We start from the raw sequence: 19082 nt of genomic DNA on the forward strand, positions 1-19082 counted from the left end.
CCAGTCTGTAAAGCATCTTACAGCCCATTTAGTTTGGCGAATGGTATTCGGTTAATTTCTGGCTAATTCCAGGTTGTTTAGCTGTTCTTCTGTCACAGCTGCCGACCGAGAAGCTTGCTTAGTGGTAAAGTTTCTGAATTCAGTGTAGTCTCATCTTCAGAGTCTGACCAAATCGGCTGTAGGTCAAATGGAAGCTTAAAAGTGTCCATTTTCTGTTTGTGAGCAAAGTAAGAAGTAAAAACGTTCAAATGGCTTGAGCGTCTCCTACAGCAGTGAAAGTCGTTGCTTAGCAATAGCGTCTCAGCTGAGCGATACAGTGTTTGTGAAAAAAATGTGATGTTGTGGCGAAATAACAGCACAGTTAGAATGCTTCTCAACCAATCAGCTTGCGTGGCCGGAACTAACTGTTGTATAAAGTGCATTACAACATGTGTATATGGTGCTTTTTTAACAGATAGCTGACTTTATAAAGTATTGCACTCCTGCATTATAAAGAAAAGATTTCTCACTAATGTACTCTTGCATTATAAGGTGTGTTTCATACAGCTTTAACTACTTATAAGTAATTATACAGGTGTGGGGCAGTCATTATAAAATATGTAGCCATATAATGTATTATAAGTATTATAACATTTTTTTGGCCCACAACTTATTAATTAAAATAGCGTAAGTATATCCTTTAACGGCACAAACCAGGATTAATGAGATCAATTTGGCTACTGTTGGGGTGCTGAGGGACATCACTTGTGGATATATTAGTGCCCAGTATCTCTTGCTTCAGTAAAGCAAAACAGACAAACAAATGAACAAACAAACAAACACAAAAAAACAGTATCTGTTACTCACAGAACAAAGGTTTCTGTAAAGCTTCACAGTGACAACATATATTTACAATGTGCTATACAAATAAAATTGAATTGAACTGAATTGAATTGAGAAGCAAAGATAAAGTGTTAATTCTTCAGATGGGGTTGATGAGGCCTGTATGAGACCCTACAGATTTTTTTCTTGACTTACCCTGCTATAAACCCTACGTAGATTAATAGAATTCTCCCTATAGTGCTGGGACAATGTAAAACATCTGTCTGTTAAGGGCATTTTATTTGTGCATGGATTTTATTATTACAAAATTTCACCATAAGTGTAAAAAACTAATATATACCTATTAGCTTTTAATCCACCATCTACTCGAGCTTTGGAGAAGGTGAGAGAGTCCATTCATTTCTGTCTTAATGCTGCCATCTACAGGCAAGAGTGTGAAGTTTATGAATGACTCATAAGCATCTCCTAAAACAAACCTCTTCCTGGTGATCTTCCACCCTGGATAGTTTAGCTCTAGGTTGGGCATCCTCTGTTCTAAAGGAACCTTGAGAGAAAAATTCTTTGCACATGGTTTGTTTTCTATAAAACCAACTATAGCTTTTCATCAAATACAACTCATAATTTTCTTTTCTTTCTTTTTTTAAATTAGAAACATAAGGGTGATTTCATGTGGTTTTAGTTTAGAGTATAGAATGTGCGTTTTCCAAATAATTCCTCCGATTGTGTCCTTTACAAAGGAGAATTAGTTAATTCCTCCGACTGTGTCCTTTACAAAGGAGAATTAGTTAAGTTACTCTTTATCAATCCCACAATGGGGAAATTCACCTCCACCTTTAACCCATCTGTGCGGTGAACACCCACATACACACTAGTGAAAGCACACACACTAGGGGGCAGTGAGCACACTTGTCCAGAGCCTTGCCTATCCACGGTGCCCGGGGAGCAGTTGGGGGTTATATGCCTTACTCAAGGACACCTCAGTCACCTCAGTCACGTCCTGTAAGCTCAAGAGATTGAACTAGTGACCTTCTGGTCACAAGGCATGCTCCCTAACCTCCAGCCCATGACTGTCCCAAAAACTTGCACCCATACAGGGAATGAACCTACGACCTTGTCGTTATCAGCACCAATCTGAAATTATCCTAGCTGAGGCTTTAATAATGGTCTAAATAAAGTGACAAGAAACAAATTGAAATCAGCAAAGCTGTTCACCAAGATACAATACAATAACAAATAGCAAATGACAGTTTTGGTACACTCAGTGATAAATGACATGCTACCTCAGAAACATGGCAAGGCGAGGAAACATGGAGAGGCAGTTCTGGATTGTTACCTTGAGATAATAAGTTAAGTATCTTGTGATCTCAAAATTACAAAGTTGTTATCTTGAGATAACCAGTTAAGTATCTCGTGATCTCAAGATAACAAAAGTTGTTATCTTGAGATAATGAGTTATTTATCTTGTGATCTCAAGATCACAAAGTTGTTATCTTGAGATAACAAGATACTTAACTGGTTATCTCAAGATAACAACTTTGTGATCTTGAGATCACGAGACACTTAACTTATTATCTCAAGATAACAATACAGAATCCAGATAACGATCCAGAAAATTACAGCATCAGCTCATGGCCTCTTTGGACTTCCGAATCTTTAGGCATGAATCTGGCAACAGAAAAGCATCACTGTCAGCTGCTGTAAGTTGAATTATGGCCACTGTGGAGATGTTGTTGAAATTCTCCACAGCACTGGCAGACATGGTTGTGTTGTGTCGGATATTTCTGGAGGATAAGCTAAGAGGACGTTTAAAAAAGATTGATGAAACTCTACTAAAATATGCAAGGCTTCAGCCTGGATTAGATGTTAAAAGTGTTAAAATGAGCAAACATTAGATTTAAGCCGAATGTTTAAACCTTATGAAATTGTGACAGTGCCATACTGTGCATCAAATATTAGGTATCAGTGGTGAAAAAAGGCATACACATTTCTGATATACTGAAATAATTACAAGATATATATTAAACTTGCTTTGCCGAGACTGAGCATTAGTGAAGAGTTCAAAACAATAGTGAGGAGTTGAAACCATTTTTTCTTTCATCCATCCTTTTCTGTTTAGTGAAGAAAAGCACACAATGTTTTAATCACTCCACTGCTGTCTGTCATTTACCATCAAGTAATGTACTATTCAGTTCTCACACAAATGTACTGTACCATTTTTTCCTGATGAACCTGTTTTAACAAAGAAAAAGAATTCCAAGTGATGGTGCTGGACAGGAGTTATGCCTTTTTTCTAGAACCTAGTTTGCTCATTTGTACCTAGTGTGCTATCGAATATCAAGTTTGTTAAGTGACACATTACCCTTTTAGTATGCAGCGCTGGAAACTTTCACAATCTTGCTGTGAAAAGAAATCTCATGGTATGTCCAACTGACTCACTGAGTCAAGTTCAAGTTATATACAAGTACACAGTGAAACAAAACAACATTCCTCCAGGACCATGGTGCAACACAAGAACACAAGTGCAAAACAATACAATATACAGAGTTCAGACAACACAGTGCAATAAGTACAAAGACTTACAATAAATACAAAACAGAACACAGGCAGTACACAGTACTGAGGATATGTAGAGTTATGCAAAGCAGGATGTCACTTACTATGACATATTAACAGACAGCCTAGCATATATGAGCATAGCAGTCACAGAGGAACCAGAACAACAGAAACAGAATACAGCATTTGGTTGATACAGTATTTTAGCAGCCAAACTGCTTTGCCATTGACAAGGCTCTGGTAAAACAATGGAATGAGAAACAGCTACTGAAGTGTTGAAATTCTCCATTGCTCAAAGATCATGACATCACTATCACTCCATCCTACTATCATAACACAAGCTAAGTTCCTCCTTCACTCAAGTTACTGTTTGATTTAACTTCATCTCCATCCAGCTCAGTAGCATCAACGTTACAATAACTCTTCTTCTACCAAAACTGAAACTCTTCTTATTCCACATTCTTTATTTGATCATGTGATGAAGATGGTAAAACATGTTTATAGTGATTGGATAGGCAATAAAGAGCAGAATAGGCTTGATGACATGGTGATCAGTGTGGCCAGAATAGAGGACTGTTTTCCGATCACTGGCCATCCATCTGCTGCCCGTCCACCGCATTTAACTCACTCCGAGAATGTCAAGTGTGTAGCTGTTGAATTCACGCAACAGTAGCCTGAGATTGCTGCACTGGTGAAGCTTTCGTACGTCCCATATTCCAATTCTAGTTGTCTTTATTGCTGTGATGATTCTGTTTTTCTTCAGGCTCCAGAGGTCCTTTCGGTTTTGCTTCGACGCCATCATCAATAAAGAGTCATCAATGGAATTTTCCAGCTGAGACTGTTGCTTTCTTTCATTTGTGCTTGTTGTTTCTGTAGCAATTGGTATTTTTTTATGAGGTCAGGTTGCTAACCCGACGCTCAACCCTCCTCCTTTCTCCGCCTGGCTTGGTACAGGCCACGACGGAGTTAACCACGAGCAGTTGCACGCTGATGTAATTAGCACTGGCCTACATGCTAATGATTATGAGCTGCACTTCAAATGATCGTTTTAAGCAGTGTACCAGTGGATATACACTTGCATGCAAATCCTACTCTAGTCTTACTCCAGCCACATGGAAATCACACTCAAATCATATCAACAAGTTGGCATAATCTGAATATATCATACAGAACCTTCATCTAAGTGGGGCCTCAAATTCTTCATTGCCTGGGGTGACAAAATGGCTTAATCTCACCATGTGGGCATGACAATGTTGTTGCCATTATTTTTAAAGGCCTCTCACAGCAGTGCAAATCTTTTGTCCAGTGAATTTGTGGTTAATTTGACATCAGATATTCTAAACAGGCTTTAACCCTTCAAAATCCCAGGCTTATTTCACACTAAGGCTAATTATTCAGTGTCTACAGGGCCCATGACCACTTCTACAACACAAGAATAGCTCAGCCAGTTTGCATTAAAGTCGCTAGAACTTTGACCAATCCATGACATCAGAAAGGACTGCATGAGGAAAGGACCTGACAGGTCAAAAGTCACCACTGTATGGAAGGTAAGCTAAGAGGACGCTTAAAAAAGATTGATGAAACTCCACTAAAATGCACAAGGCTTCAGCCTGGATTAGATGTTAAAGTGTTCAAATGGACAAACATTAGATTATATCCAAATGTGAGAAGTTGAAACCATTTTTTCTTTTCTCTCCCTTTTCATCCATCCTTTTCTGTTTAGTGAAGAAAAGCACACAGCGTTTTCATCATTCCACTGCTGTTTGTCATTTACCATTAAGTAATGTACTGTTCAGTTCTCACACAAATGTACCGTACCATTTTTTCCTGAAGAACCTGTTTTAACAAAGAAAAAAATTCCAAGTGATGGTGCTGGACAGGAGTTATGCCTTTCTTCTAGAACCTAGTTTGCTCTTTTGTACCTGGTGTGCTATCAAATATCAAGTTTGTCAAGTGACACATTACCTTTTTACTATGTTCAAGAGGCTTTCTTGTCATTTCAGCTATATACAAGTACACAGTGAAAAAAAACAACATTCTTCCTGGACCACGATGCAACACAGGAACACAAGTGCGAGACAATAAAACAAACACAATTCAGACAATACAGTACAATAAATAGAAAAACTTACAATGAATACAAAACAGAATACAGGCAGTACACAGTGCTGAGAATATGTGAGCATAACCCGTGAGCATAACACAAGCTAAGTTCCTTCTTCACTCAAGTACAAGTTACAGTTTGATTAACTTCGTCTCCATCCAGCTCTGTAACGTCAACATTACAATAACTCTTCTTCTACCAAAACCAAAGCTCTCTTTATCGGCATACTTTGTTTGATCATGTGATGAAGATGGTAAAACATGTTTATAGTGAATGTTTTTGATTATAGTGATTGTTTTCCCATCACAGTGATTTCACTCACTCCGAGAATGTCAAGTGTGTAGTTGTTGAATTCACGCAACAGTAGTCTGAGATTGCTGCACTGGTGAAGCTTTCGTACGTCCCATATTCCAATTCTAGTTGTCTTTTCTGCTGTGATGATTCTGTTTTTCTTCAGGCTCCAGAGGTCCTTTCAGTTTTGCTTCGACGCCATCATCAATAAAGAGTCATCAATGGAATTTTCCAGCTGAGACTGTTGCTTTCTTTCATTTGTGCTTGTTGTTTCTGCAGCAATTGGTATTTTTTTATGAGGTCAGGTTGCTAACCCAATGCCCAACCCTCCTCCTTTCTCTGCCTGGCTTGGTACAGGCCACGACGGAGTTAACCACGAGCAGTTGCACGCTGATGTAATTAGCACTGGCCTACATGTTAATGATTATGAGCTGCACTTCAAATGATCGTTTTAAGCAGTGTACCAGTGGATATACACTTGCATGCAAATCCTACTCTAGTCATACTCCAGCCACATGGAAATCACACTCAAATCATATCAACAAGTTGGCATAATCTTTATATGGCATACAGAAACTTCATCTAAGCGGGGCCACAAATTCTTCATTGCCTGGGGTGACAAAATTGCTTAATCTCACTGTGTGGGCATGACAATGTTGTTGCCATCAGTTTTAAAGGCCTCTCACAGCAGTGCAAATCTTTTGTCCAGTGAATTTGTGGTTAATTTGACATCAGATATACTAAACAGGGTTTAACCCTTCAAAATCCCAGGCTTATTTCACACTAAGGCTAATTATTCAGTGACTACAGGGCCCACCATCACTTCTACAACACAAGAACTTTGACCATTCCGAAACATCAGAAAGGAATGCTATGGGAAAGGACCTGACAGGCCAAAAGTCACCTCAAGTAGGAATGAGCAACAGCTGAAATTCATGATTTTAAAAGACAGCAGAAAGAAAAAAAAAAACAGTTTGTAGAGTTGGTAACAGGACTATTTCTGGAGGAATGACTGTGAGAAGATGATCACTGTCACAAAGTATCATAAGAAAGTAAAATTAAAAAATTGCTTCCACAACTTTTGAGAAATTGTTTCCAGGAGATGACCAAACACAGGTTACTTTTCACATCAATCACAAATAGACAAAGGATTTCCAGTGCTGTAAGACCATTAAAATAAATGCAACAATATTAACACGTCCATGTGGACAAGGCCACTAGCATGTTTAGCCTAGAGGAATTCACTATTGTACTAAAAAGTACATATATATGAAAAGCGATTCTGTATAAATAGCTATCATGAATAGCGTTTTTATGTATACAGAATAAAATAAACAAGTTTATAAAAAAATAACCTGATGAGTTTCCTTGTAGAGAACTATGCAGGGCAGTGACCTCAGCACTGGAATGCAGTTTGACAGTTTTATTCTGTACATACTTAGAAGTACTTTAACATTAAGGAATTTTCAGAGAAGCCTCAGCTAATTTAAAAAGAAAAGATAAGATAAGATAAGATAAGATAAGATAATCCTTATTAGTCTCACAATGGGGAAATTCTCAGTGTTACAGCAGCAAAGGATAGCAAGGCACTCAAGAAAAGAAAAGAAGTAACAAGAAGAGAATTAACAAGCAGGTACCTGACCTTATTAAGTACTTAACAAGGTTTTTACAGTTTGTTACTTGTTACCATAAAGACAATATATATAATACTAAAAGTAAAAATAAGAAAAAAATATAAACTCTATCCTCTAAACTCTAAAATTAACAATATAAAGGATTATAAATAAATAAAAGCTATGATATTTACACTGTAAGGATATTTTACCAGTATTGCACATGAGATACTGATTTATATTACACATGGGATGGTGAGGAGTGAACAATATAAACATTATAAATAGAAAAGCAAAAAATCTTTACACTATAGAGATATTTTTAAAAATATTGCACATGGAGTGTTGATTATATTGCACACAGGACATGGTGATGAATTCACAGTTTATGTTCTGTAGGTGTGTGAGGTCTAATGGGGGGTGGAGGAGGTTCTACTGGGAGCAGTTCTGGTTGTACAGTCTAACAGCAGCAGGAAGGAAGGACCTGCGATAGCGCTTCTTCACACACCTGGGGTGAAGCAGTCTGTCACTGTAGGAGCTGCCCAGTGCTGCCAGAGTCTCATGAATGGGGTGGGAGCTGTTCTCCAGCATGGACGCTAGTCTGGCTAACATTCTCCTGCCTCCTACGTGGGTCTAGGGGGCTTCCCAGGACAGAGCTGATTTAATTTCAGTGTCCATGCTCTGCCTTCATCACAACTTTTATTCTTTTTGTCAAACTTGCTTTCGTTTTCTCAAGTTGTTCAAGCTTCTAGAAACTGCAACCAAAGTTCAGAAGTTGGTTATATTTTTTTCTGATCAAAGTAATCCCTAACACATTTAATAATGTTGAAGTCTTGGGCTCTGGGTGACCAGTCCATTGTTCTGGGAACACCAGCAGCTTCTTTGCTTGATGAATATTTCTTGATCTTCTCAGGAGTTAACCTGGGGTCCTTATTTTGCTATAGAATGAATTTCTTCTCAAATGTTTTCCAGAAGGTACTGCATGGTGAATTGAATTTATTTGTGCTTATTGGCATTCATGATCCCTTCACTCAAAAACAAATCACCAACTTCAAATGTTATATTACATCTCCAAACTTGAACTGACCCCCACACCATGACTGATGGTTGCAGAAATTGCAGAAGTTTTCTTCCATGCTCAAAATTGTGTTTTGTAACACAACAAAAAATAAAAAAGGAAAAAAAAATAACATGAATTTTTCATTTTTGTTATTAAAGAACAAGCAAGAGTTTTTTGGTTCAGTGTTAGACTGTTCAAGTGCCAGCAACTACAGTGGCATTAACAACAGTTACTACATTATAATCTGTTGTTCTAACATGTCCAGTTTATTGTGTACTGCAATTTTTGGCTGTATGTCGAGTATTACTGTAGACAGGGGTGGTGTTTGCACTAACCAATGGGAGGCAGCAACCTACCTGTAGTTATGTGACGACTGGTACAGTATATCTTATTTATATTTGGTAGCCAATGCCCCCCATGAAAATATAAATGAGATATACTGTACGAGTTGATGTTAACCTATGCCAACACATTTTTAAAAGAGCTGCTACTTGCAATTGCAGTGATTATTTTCAAGAATATCAAGGCAGCCCCTCCCCTTCAAAATAATCTTTTAATCTTCTTACAACAATCTCAAAATGAAAAATATTCAACATATCCACCATATTGAAGATGATTTCACTTGCCACTTTTTGTCTTTTGCTAGGGCTCCAGAATGAGTAAATTCACCCCTGGCTGTAGATATAGAGGAGAATACGCCATGTAAAATTACGTTAAAATGACTAAGCTGAGCCACCAATCTGTCAGCAACTGAATTTCACACTTTTGTGTGTGTATTAAAGAGAAAACGAAAGTTAGAAACACTGAAAGAAAGTCTGTGTGTTTGACGTTCAGACAATGCACAAGGTAAACCATGATGTGACTATAATTTCTTAGATGACTGATCCCATCTGTCTTTAAAATTCTTTTCATTTTTGCTCTTCTGACGGCTGCATAAGGAAATAATCTCATGAACTGAACTGATCCGCCCAAATTCCTATAGATAGGTACAAATATGGTGAGAGCAAAAAGAAATCTGCAGGTGCTGCAGGAGCAGCATTTCTATGCACTGTTATAACCAGTAAAGAGAGAGAGAGAAAGAGAGAGAGAGAGAGAGAGAGAAAGAGAGAAAGAGAGAGAGACTGAGTTTGCTCTGCAGTGGCTTCTCAGGTAAGGATAATGGCCACTCATTCTCATTTATCCTTAATATTGAAGCTCGTTTTCTTTTCATATGCTGTTTATGACCATGCATTTTGTGTTTTTAATCAGTATTACGGATTGAAAATAATCCTGTCATGCTAATGGTCTACATTTTACTAAGTCCAGTGTGATCTTACCTAACTACACTATTTATTCCTGCCTTTCAATAACACACATTTTAAAAATTATAACTATATCTTTACATGCTTGGGCCTTTCTACAACTAGAAGCAATTTTAAGGCCCAGCAGTATATTTTTGCAGATATCTCTACATTTTGGTCATAAAAACATGTCGTTGTGTCATGTTAGGCATGCATGTAAATATTAAGAAACTAAGGACTACAACAACACTAACTGTAACATTCTGACAAAATTTTGTATATAGTGTATAGAATTGTATATAGATTTGTATATTTTGACGATTTTCAGTTTTTGACATAATTTGAAAATGCCTGTTGCTCTTTACATTGTGTGTAAATTTCATGAGGAATGGACCAAAAGAAACAGCCCAAAATAACTTGGAAAAAAGTCTGGTTCCATTGACTTACATTAAAAGTAAAGTAGGTAAAGTACATTACCTTTGTACATTAAAATTCTGAGTTTGGTTTGTAATGCTGATTGTTCTTGCAGGTTTAAAGTTATTCACAATGGGGTTCCTAATCCCACTGTGTGTGCCTCTGCTGCTGTTAATGCATGGTAAGTTCCTGCTATAATGTTTGGATGTGCAGTTGAGGTTCATTCTTTCTGGTAAACATTTGATTTTATACTTATTAATTCACTAAAATGTTATTTTTCTGACAGGAGGACTCATCAATGGACAAACAACAGGTAACTGTGTCACATAAGTTTCAATAGACCTTAGCATAGATTGTGATTCTTTGAGAAAAAAACATTTATGTTTAATAAAAATATATTTTAATACATATTAGAAAGTCAGTTTTTTAAAGAACATTTCATGTCTAAACTGAGTTATGACGTAACTAAAGCTCGGAAGGAGGACCACACCTAAAAGACCTCCTGCTTTCAGTATAACATGCAATACATTTCCGTCTCTGCCTTATGTTCCTTGTGATAAAGTTTCCTCAGTCCTCTCTTAAAGTTCTACCTGTATTTGTCACAGAGCTCCAGTGTTCTAGCTTAAAGCAAATGCCATCCAATACACCAGCCCAAATTCTCGGAGTTATCTTGCCTCTTAGTCATAGAGGTTTTAAACCACAACTAAGGTTGTACTGACAAGCAAATCAAAACAACCACTAAATTATAGATAAGTAGATAAATGGGTGGATGGATGGATGACACATCATAGACATATGCTTGCACAATTACAAATGGGCAATAGTCACATTTAAGATTCTAAAATAAAAAACAATATCAAAAAGAAAGTATTTTACCATGAAAAAGGAAGGTAAGGTGACTGTAGCCTGCTAGCAGAGTCACCCTCCTTTAAGGACAGCAATTTAGAGATGTTTAATCATGGACTTGATGATTATCCTGGTTATAAAGGCAGTATTGTCCAAGAAGCATAACATGTTCAATCACTTGTGATTTACCTGTGTGGGCAGGCTGGGCAATCACACTGGGACCCATGGTGCAAAATTTGTTATTGGGCCCCTCAGGGTGATACTGCCCCTCAGGTGTACTGTAAGACTATCAGTTGCATTATCTACTCCAGTTGCTCTAAAGATGAACTAACCTGGAGCACATAATAGCTCATTTAAAAAGAGAGCAACAGGTCAGTCTTTAGCCTCCTGTACTCACCTGATTAACCTTGCAAGCTGCTATTTCTGTCAGCTGTTTCCCTCTGTTGTGAAAATATCAGATGAATTCACCATGAACTGAGATGGTCTATGTTGTTGATTTCAGCACATTCTGCACTGGTTCACAAAAATATTCCTGGTTCTACGTCCTAGCTTATTCATCTTGCATTTAACATTACACAAGCAGAACCCAACAGAACAGTCTAGTTTCCGTTTAGGATGAGTGAAAAGCATCATTTCACTTGTCCAAGAAAGTAAAGTATCATATGGAATGTAGCATTATTTACACTTGAATGGTTAACCCCTTAAAAGGCCAAGTCCTACCGACAGGCCCAAAGTGTTATTACACACTCCTATAACCTAAGAATAGCTCAGCCAGTTTGCACTGGAGTCCATGTAGTTACTGAATAATAAGCCTTAGTATCTAATAAGCCTGGGATTTTAAGGTGTCAAGTGACAGAGCTGATAATGGTACTGTAGTACTTTATAGATTGGTATCACAGTCAGGTAGGCTTTTTGGTGTGACATTATACTTACAGTTTAAAAGTTTGGAATACGTTCTTATTGCGAATGAACAACAGTATCATGATAGAGATCATAAAGAGTACTATGCAAATGATTCATGCATCTGAGAAAATGTTCCGTAAATCTGTTTATCTGGGCATTTATTATTAATTGAAAGTAATTTTCAATGTGGGGGGTAATTGTTTTTGTTTAATAGGTATGCCACTCCTTGTAAATAATGTGGTGAACCTTTCCTTCAACTTAAATAACCCTCAGAGACATTGGGAAAGGCTTTGAAAGTTCATAAAACCACTGGCATCATCAATCATGACATCTCATCACCAAAATGCAACTTAACTAACAAAACCTGCCCGTCCAGGGGCACACTAGGCATGGCTGTCATTTCTGTGATATTATCTGTTAGTTGCTATTATCTGTGACAAAACAGAAAGACCAGAGTCAAATTACAAAGATAAAGGAGAGTTCTGATCTGGACATTGCTTTCGTTCACATATTAACCTTGCATATTGCTAACATTTGTGTCAGAAAATAAACTTGACTACATTATATTTCATATTACATAAAAAGATGGACTTAAATGAGAAACTGAGTACTGATATGCTTGCCTATATTAAGACTGCCCTGTAAAGTATGTGAATTCATTATTAAGGCAATAAGAACAGTGAAACGTAAAAGTGGCAGTGTAAAGAAAGACATGCACACAAGACACACATAACTTACTGTAATGTAAGTGAAAATGTTACTCTCTAATATTAGCTACCAATAGGAGATAGGAGTAGACATTTCAGATTTCATGTATGGTGTGCTCATTGTAATACAGTATAACTTACACAAAGCACATTTAGTTTGTACATTATTTGTATATTATTATTTATTATATAGTCTTTTTGGATTAATGAACACAAGAAATTTGGGGATAGAAGGTTCTTGACTGAGGCACATTGTTGCTGTCAATAAATAAATAAATGTATCAAAGTTACCTGAATTGTAATTTCACTGAGGACTGGGCAAAAATGGTCTTCACTTTTAATGTTAATGTAAAGAGGTTTTATTCCAAGTTATTTTTGGAGCATTTCTAATAGTCGATTCATCTGTGTTCAAATGGTGTAAAACAGTAAAATAAAAATATGTTTTGTTGTTCAATATACTGTCTGAAATAATGGAAAATAATGTTGACCCCTTAAAATCCCAGGCTTATTACTTACTAAGGCTTATTATTCAGTAACTACAGAGACTTCAATGCAAACTGGTTGAGCTATTCTTAGGTTATAGAAGTGTGTAATGAAACTTTGGAAAACTTTGTCCAGCATATTTTAGAGTTGTCCCTGTTTCAGCACACCAGATTCATCTGGTAACACTTTCTAGCCATAATACGTTCATAACATTGTGTGTAATCACTTCATAATTAATTTCTAAGTGCTTCAGTTACATTCATGAAGTATTTGTACTCTACATGCCATTAATATAGACTACTATGTCATTTTAATCTAGCAGACATTTTCAAAAGGAAAGTCTGCATATGCTATATTATATGTATTATTTCCTCATATTGAAACAGTCAAAACTGAACCGGGTTTGCCGTTTTACCTCAACAGTGCACATGATAAAAACCTGGAATACCTGGCTGGAAGGCATGTTGTTTGAATCTCTTAAATAAAATGCAAAGTAGTCAACATCATTCATGTAGTGTTAAGAAATAATTTGTTTTACGATAATAATCTGGCTATTTTCATATTTTGAGTTGGTTAAACCTCAAACAGTAAGATAACATTACAATAACCTGTGCTTTGCATTCTATAATGAGGTATATACAAAGCATTATAGACCTGTGAAATAGTTTCACTCACCGTACTTGTACAAAGTTTTCTTGTGCAAAGCAACAAAGAAAAGGGGTCAATAAATGAATGAATAACCCATGAAAATTTTACAGTACATGAATTGAAGTATAGACTATGTTGTATTTCACTGAAAAGATCCAAATAACTTGCACTTCAGTCAAGCAAACATGATTTTCATCACTAATTCTGTATATGTGTGTGTGTGTGTGTGTGTGTGTGTGTGTGTGTGTGTGTGTGTGTGTGTGTATGCATGATAATACAACAGTTTGGAATGTCTAGAAAGAAAAAGAAACTGCTGGTGTACTAACAACCAGATGCTGAACCAAGTATGCAAACGTATATGTTTAAAAAAAGGCCAAATTAATTTAATGTAAAATGAATACCTGTGAATTCTGATTAAAATACGTGGAATGGTTTATACAAGATGTTATGACTGTGACATGTAGACACCCTCCGTGTCCCCAATGTTGCCAATTAATAAGCTCATTAACGAAGTGTGTGTTGGAGGAGGAACACACTTACTGTGTAATTTTACTGTGTAATTTTATTTGGTAACACATTACAATAACTACATTTACATGAAGCAGGGTATATTCGTAAACAGTACAGTAACACTCCATTACATTTACACAATCATTTTCTATATTAACTAAACACATTCATTATATTATATTGAATATATAACATAATTAATTGAAAACACCCTCATTGATGTTTAGTGTACTTGGTATGATCAATAATAGATTAAGCACACAGCAAGCCTAAATCCTAAGTGTATTCAGTGTTGTTTATGGTCATAAAGCATTTGTGATTGATATGAAATTGCAAGAGCAACTCATTCAGGAAATATTACTATAGCATTCATGAATATGTATATAGTAGCATTTCAGTAAACACAACAGTCAGGATGATCACATTTCAAAATAAAGTCAGTATTTGATAAAACGTATGCACAATTTTAAAAGTAATGTAAAGATACATGAAATTTTACGTCTTTGATTTAATATTGGTATCATTTCAATTACATGCTTAAAATGATGTGTTTCCTGAAATGATGAAATGTGTTTTGAAATGTATTTATGATCATATCAATAAGTATACATTAAATACAATTGACTGTGTTTTCAATTTATTACATTACATGCGTTACATAAATGTGTTTAATCAATGTGTTTAAACATGTGTAATTCTAAGTGAAAGTGTGATTGCAATAGAGCAAAAAAAAAATCCAATGGGATGCTACTGTTGATGTGATTATAATGCATTGTTGCCAGAACATGCCATGAGTTCTTCTTGTACATGTAGTTCAATGAGCAGTTGAAAGTGTGTCTGCGTAGGAGGACGAAACAGAACTTCTTTTTCTGAAAATCATGTGATCGACTGACGCGTCTATTCTTTATCGTGAAAGTTGAACAAACAACAAATGATGCCAGTATCAGTTTTCAGGCTGAACATAACTGAGACAAAAAAAACAACAAAACCTGTCAGTCCAGTGGCTCCCTGGGCAGGACTCCCATTCTAGTCATACCATCAGTATTGTAGCATCGACAGAAGGCCACAGGAGTGGCCATGATTCCGCTGCAAGAAGTGCACTTTATTAAACACACTAGCAGAAAGGAATACATCCCAAGGAGCACTTTATCCCAAAGGTGACCCCCCTCAAACACAAAACCCCCAACTAAACCCCCACTGCAACACATATTAACACAATAAGCACATATACACAACCCAAACTGACAACAATCAACAAAAACAACATAAACAGTCCCTTTTTAGGAGAATGTGCACATGTCATAAGCCTTTGTGCATAGCCATCTGTAAAGCCACACCTCCAAAGTCTCAGGCTCCAGTGCCAGCCAGTAGCAGAACACTACACAGCTCCTCTTTTAAAGTCAGTTGGCTCCCAGCAACCTACCAGCTTGAGCCAAGTCCTTGGGTGCACGCACAGTCCCACCAGAATATAAACGCTTCAAATGCTCCACCATCATCCCAGTCCCCAAGAAACCTTCCATCACAGGACTGTCACTCTGATGTCTGTGGTCGTCAAGTCTCTTGAACAACTGGTGTTGGCCCACCTGAAGGATGTCACAGGACTCCTCCTGGACCCCCTGCAGTTTGCCTACCAGGCAAACAGGTCAGTGGGTGATGTGTCAACATGGGACTGCACTACATCCCGCAACACCTTGAATGCCCAGGGTCATATGCAAGGATTCTGTCTGCTTGGGGTTCAACACCATCATCCCAGAAATCCTCTCCTCCAAACTCTCCCAGCTCACTGTATCTCCAGCCATCTGTCAGTGGATCACCAGCTTCCTGATGGGAAAGAAAGAACAAGTGCAGTTGGGAGAAGGCACTTCTGGTTTACAGACAGTCAGCACCAGTGTTCCTTAATGACGTGTACTCTCCCCACTGCTCTTCTCTCTCTACACCACATGTGTTAAGCCCCAGTCCTCGAGGGCCAAAACAGTGCAGACTCCAGCACACTGCCTCACTGAACACACCTGATTCTGCTCATCAGCTAATTAACAAAGCCTTCATGAACTGAATTCTGAGAGTTAGATGAGAGTAAATGCTAATCTCTGCAGCACTTTGGCCCGGAGGGTCCCCAGTTTGACATGCCTGCTTTACACCAGTGACTTAATCTGTAAGGACCTATTTGTTAAACTCCTGAAGTTTGCTTGAACTTCTTGGAGCTGAACATGTTCAAGACTGTGGAGATTCCTGTGGACTTTAGAAGACACACCTCAGCACTGCTCCCTCTCACCATATCCAACAGTCCTGTGTCAACCGTGGAGACCTTGAAATTTTTGGGAAATACCATTTCTCAAGACCTGAAGTGGGAGACCAACATCAACTCTATCTTCAAAAAGGCCCAGTAGATGATCTGGCCCAGGATCTGTTGAGCCAGTTCTACACCGCAGTATCAAATCTGTCCTGTGCACATCCATCATGGTCTAGTTTGGAGCAGCCACAAAACAGGATAGGGGGTTTGCCAGGGAGACAATGATGAACAGTAAAGTCAGCTGAAAAAATCATTGGTGCTCCCCTGCCCACCCTCCAGGACAGTCCTCTTCAAGATCCAGGAAATGGGCAAGGAAAATCATTACAGATTCCTTGCACCTGGGACACAATCTTTCCTCCCTTTTGACAAGTGCTACAGATCCCTGTACACTAAGGCTACCAGACATAGGAGCAGTTTCTTTCCTCAGGCCATCACACTCATAAATAGCTGACCAGTAATATTGTCTGTGAGGCCACTGTGTTTTCTTCTCCACTCTCTAGTTATAACACCCTGCTTCAGATTCATACCATTGTGCACCACAATTTCATTCCCACTGTTGCTTGCACTACCACACACATTTATGTAAATTGCTTGTCCCTACATTGAATTGAATTCAGAACCATTAGCCAACTGTGTTTGCACACAGAGGAATTAGACCTCTGTATTTAACCAATCCGTGCAGTGAATACATGCACACTAGTGACACATTAGGGGGCAGTGAGCAAACTTGCCCGGAGCGGTGGGCAGCCCTATCCAGGCACCTGGGGAGCAGTTGGGGTTAGGTGCCTTGCTCAAGGGCACAGTCACGTACTAAGTCGGCGAAGGGGACCTTCCGGTCACAAGGCTGGTTCCCTAACCTCCAGCCTACGCCTGCCCCCCAAAAGTGCTCCGTTCTCCCAACAGACTGGGTCAATTTAGCGTGTACAATCAGCCTACCCGCATGTCAAATTCTCCATGTGTGTCAACACACTTGGCCAATAAATCTGATTCTGAGGTTTCTGAGGTTCTGAGGTTTAGTATAATGGAGAACTTAAAGCAAGTCAAAAGAGCAGCTTTTAAAAGTTTACACATTACTCAAAACCTGTGTGCAAATTGTAAATGCATTTAAAAGATCTTTATTAATAAATTTGCAAGACCAAAACTGGAACATATGAAACATGTGGAATATATTTATTCTTAATAACCACTTTAACTGCTTAGTAAATGTTTACAAATAATATATTTCTGTTCCTCAGGACATTATTAATTGCTTGTTAGTCATTATACAACTGTTAAGAAGCAGAGTTTGAGTTTAGTGCATAACTTGTTTGCCAGGGACCACAAATTTTGCATACAGAAAAAAAAAAAACAACTTGACATGCCCATATATTAATAAAACTGTATATACAGTGCAATTTTAAAGTTCATCTTCAAAGCAAAGAGAAGAAGTTGTATGCAATTATATTGTAATTCTAAATGTATTTCAAAATCAACAAATGTAGAGATGGTACCAATTGTACATTCTTGCCTCACTAGATAGCAAGACTCTGCACCAATAACTAGCAATGTAATCATTGAATTTTAAAACGCATTTAATATATTTAACCACACTTAAATCAAAACTTAAATTTGGTCAGTTTATTAAGTTGTAACACAGTTATTATGTTGCTATAACATATTTCATTTATGTGTAGCCAGTGTGCACATTTGAATCAAATAAACCTAAAGAATTTCTTCAGTGCATTATCAATATTCTGTCAGTCTTCTCAGCCAGACAGCTTTCATTTTGAAAAATACCAGTGGTGCCTCCTTATTCCAGCAAGTCATACAATCAGCCATTATCTTATCGTAAATGTAAGACAGCATTCTGGAAATGTTCAAGTCATTCATCCACTTAAGGCTGAATGTGTCTGAATCTGAACTTGATCTCATCACTATGTTGTGTTGCTGCATTCCTTTTTTTCTTGTTTTCTTTTTCCTTTTCCCCTTTATTTTTATTTATTTGTTTATTTTTACTTTTTTATACACAAGTTAAATGAAATGCAAAATACTAATTATTTATGTACAGAAAGTCCTATGGAATAAATCATAATTGAAATGGTTTATATTTTATTAAACTTGACTGTTCTATTAAAAATATGACAAAAGAAAATTAAAGAAAAATAAAAATATGATAAAGCACTACTTAAAACCTGAACTTGCTGATCGAGAGCTGTCTGAGTGTGGCTTAAAATTCTAATATGCAGATGTCTGATTGGACTGTGTGATGGAGTAAGTTCCAGAATAAAGACCAAATTTTATATTGTTTATGTAACTGAGATGCAGAATTAACCACTTAAACCAGGCTTATTACATACAAAGGCTTATTATTCAGTAACTACAGGAACTTCAGTGCAAACTGGCTGAGCTGTTCTTAAGTTATAGAACGGTGTAATAAAACTTTGGGGCTGCTGGCAGGGCCTGGCCCTTTAAGAGGTTAAAACAATGTCATATTTATAATTATTTGCATGGGATTTTCCTGGAAACATACAGCAAATGCCTCCAATAATAACAACTAAGTTGTACAATTCTTTCATGTA

General features: G+C 37.3%; 1 protein-coding gene across 1 annotated transcript in view; it reads left to right on the top strand.

Annotated features, from left to right (window-relative positions):
• The first annotated feature begins 9511 nt into the window (after positions 1–9511).
• LOC118804506 (alpha-tectorin-like) overlaps positions 9512–19082 on the top strand; it is a 51391-nt gene continuing 41820 nt past the window's right edge. Inside the window, exons 1-3 of the mRNA XM_036564992.1 lie at positions 9512–9592; positions 10253–10318; positions 10424–10450. Of these exons, the coding sequence (XP_036420885.1) occupies positions 10270–10318; positions 10424–10450 (76 nt within the window). The 5' untranslated portion in view covers positions 9512–9592; positions 10253–10269. The remainder of the gene's footprint in view (positions 9593–10252; positions 10319–10423; positions 10451–19082) is intronic.

The sequence above is a fragment of the Colossoma macropomum genome, unplaced genomic scaffold (assembly GCF_904425465.1).
Source record: "Colossoma macropomum unplaced genomic scaffold, Colossoma_macropomum, whole genome shotgun sequence".
NCBI lineage: Eukaryota > Metazoa > Chordata > Actinopteri > Characiformes > Serrasalmidae > Colossoma > Colossoma macropomum.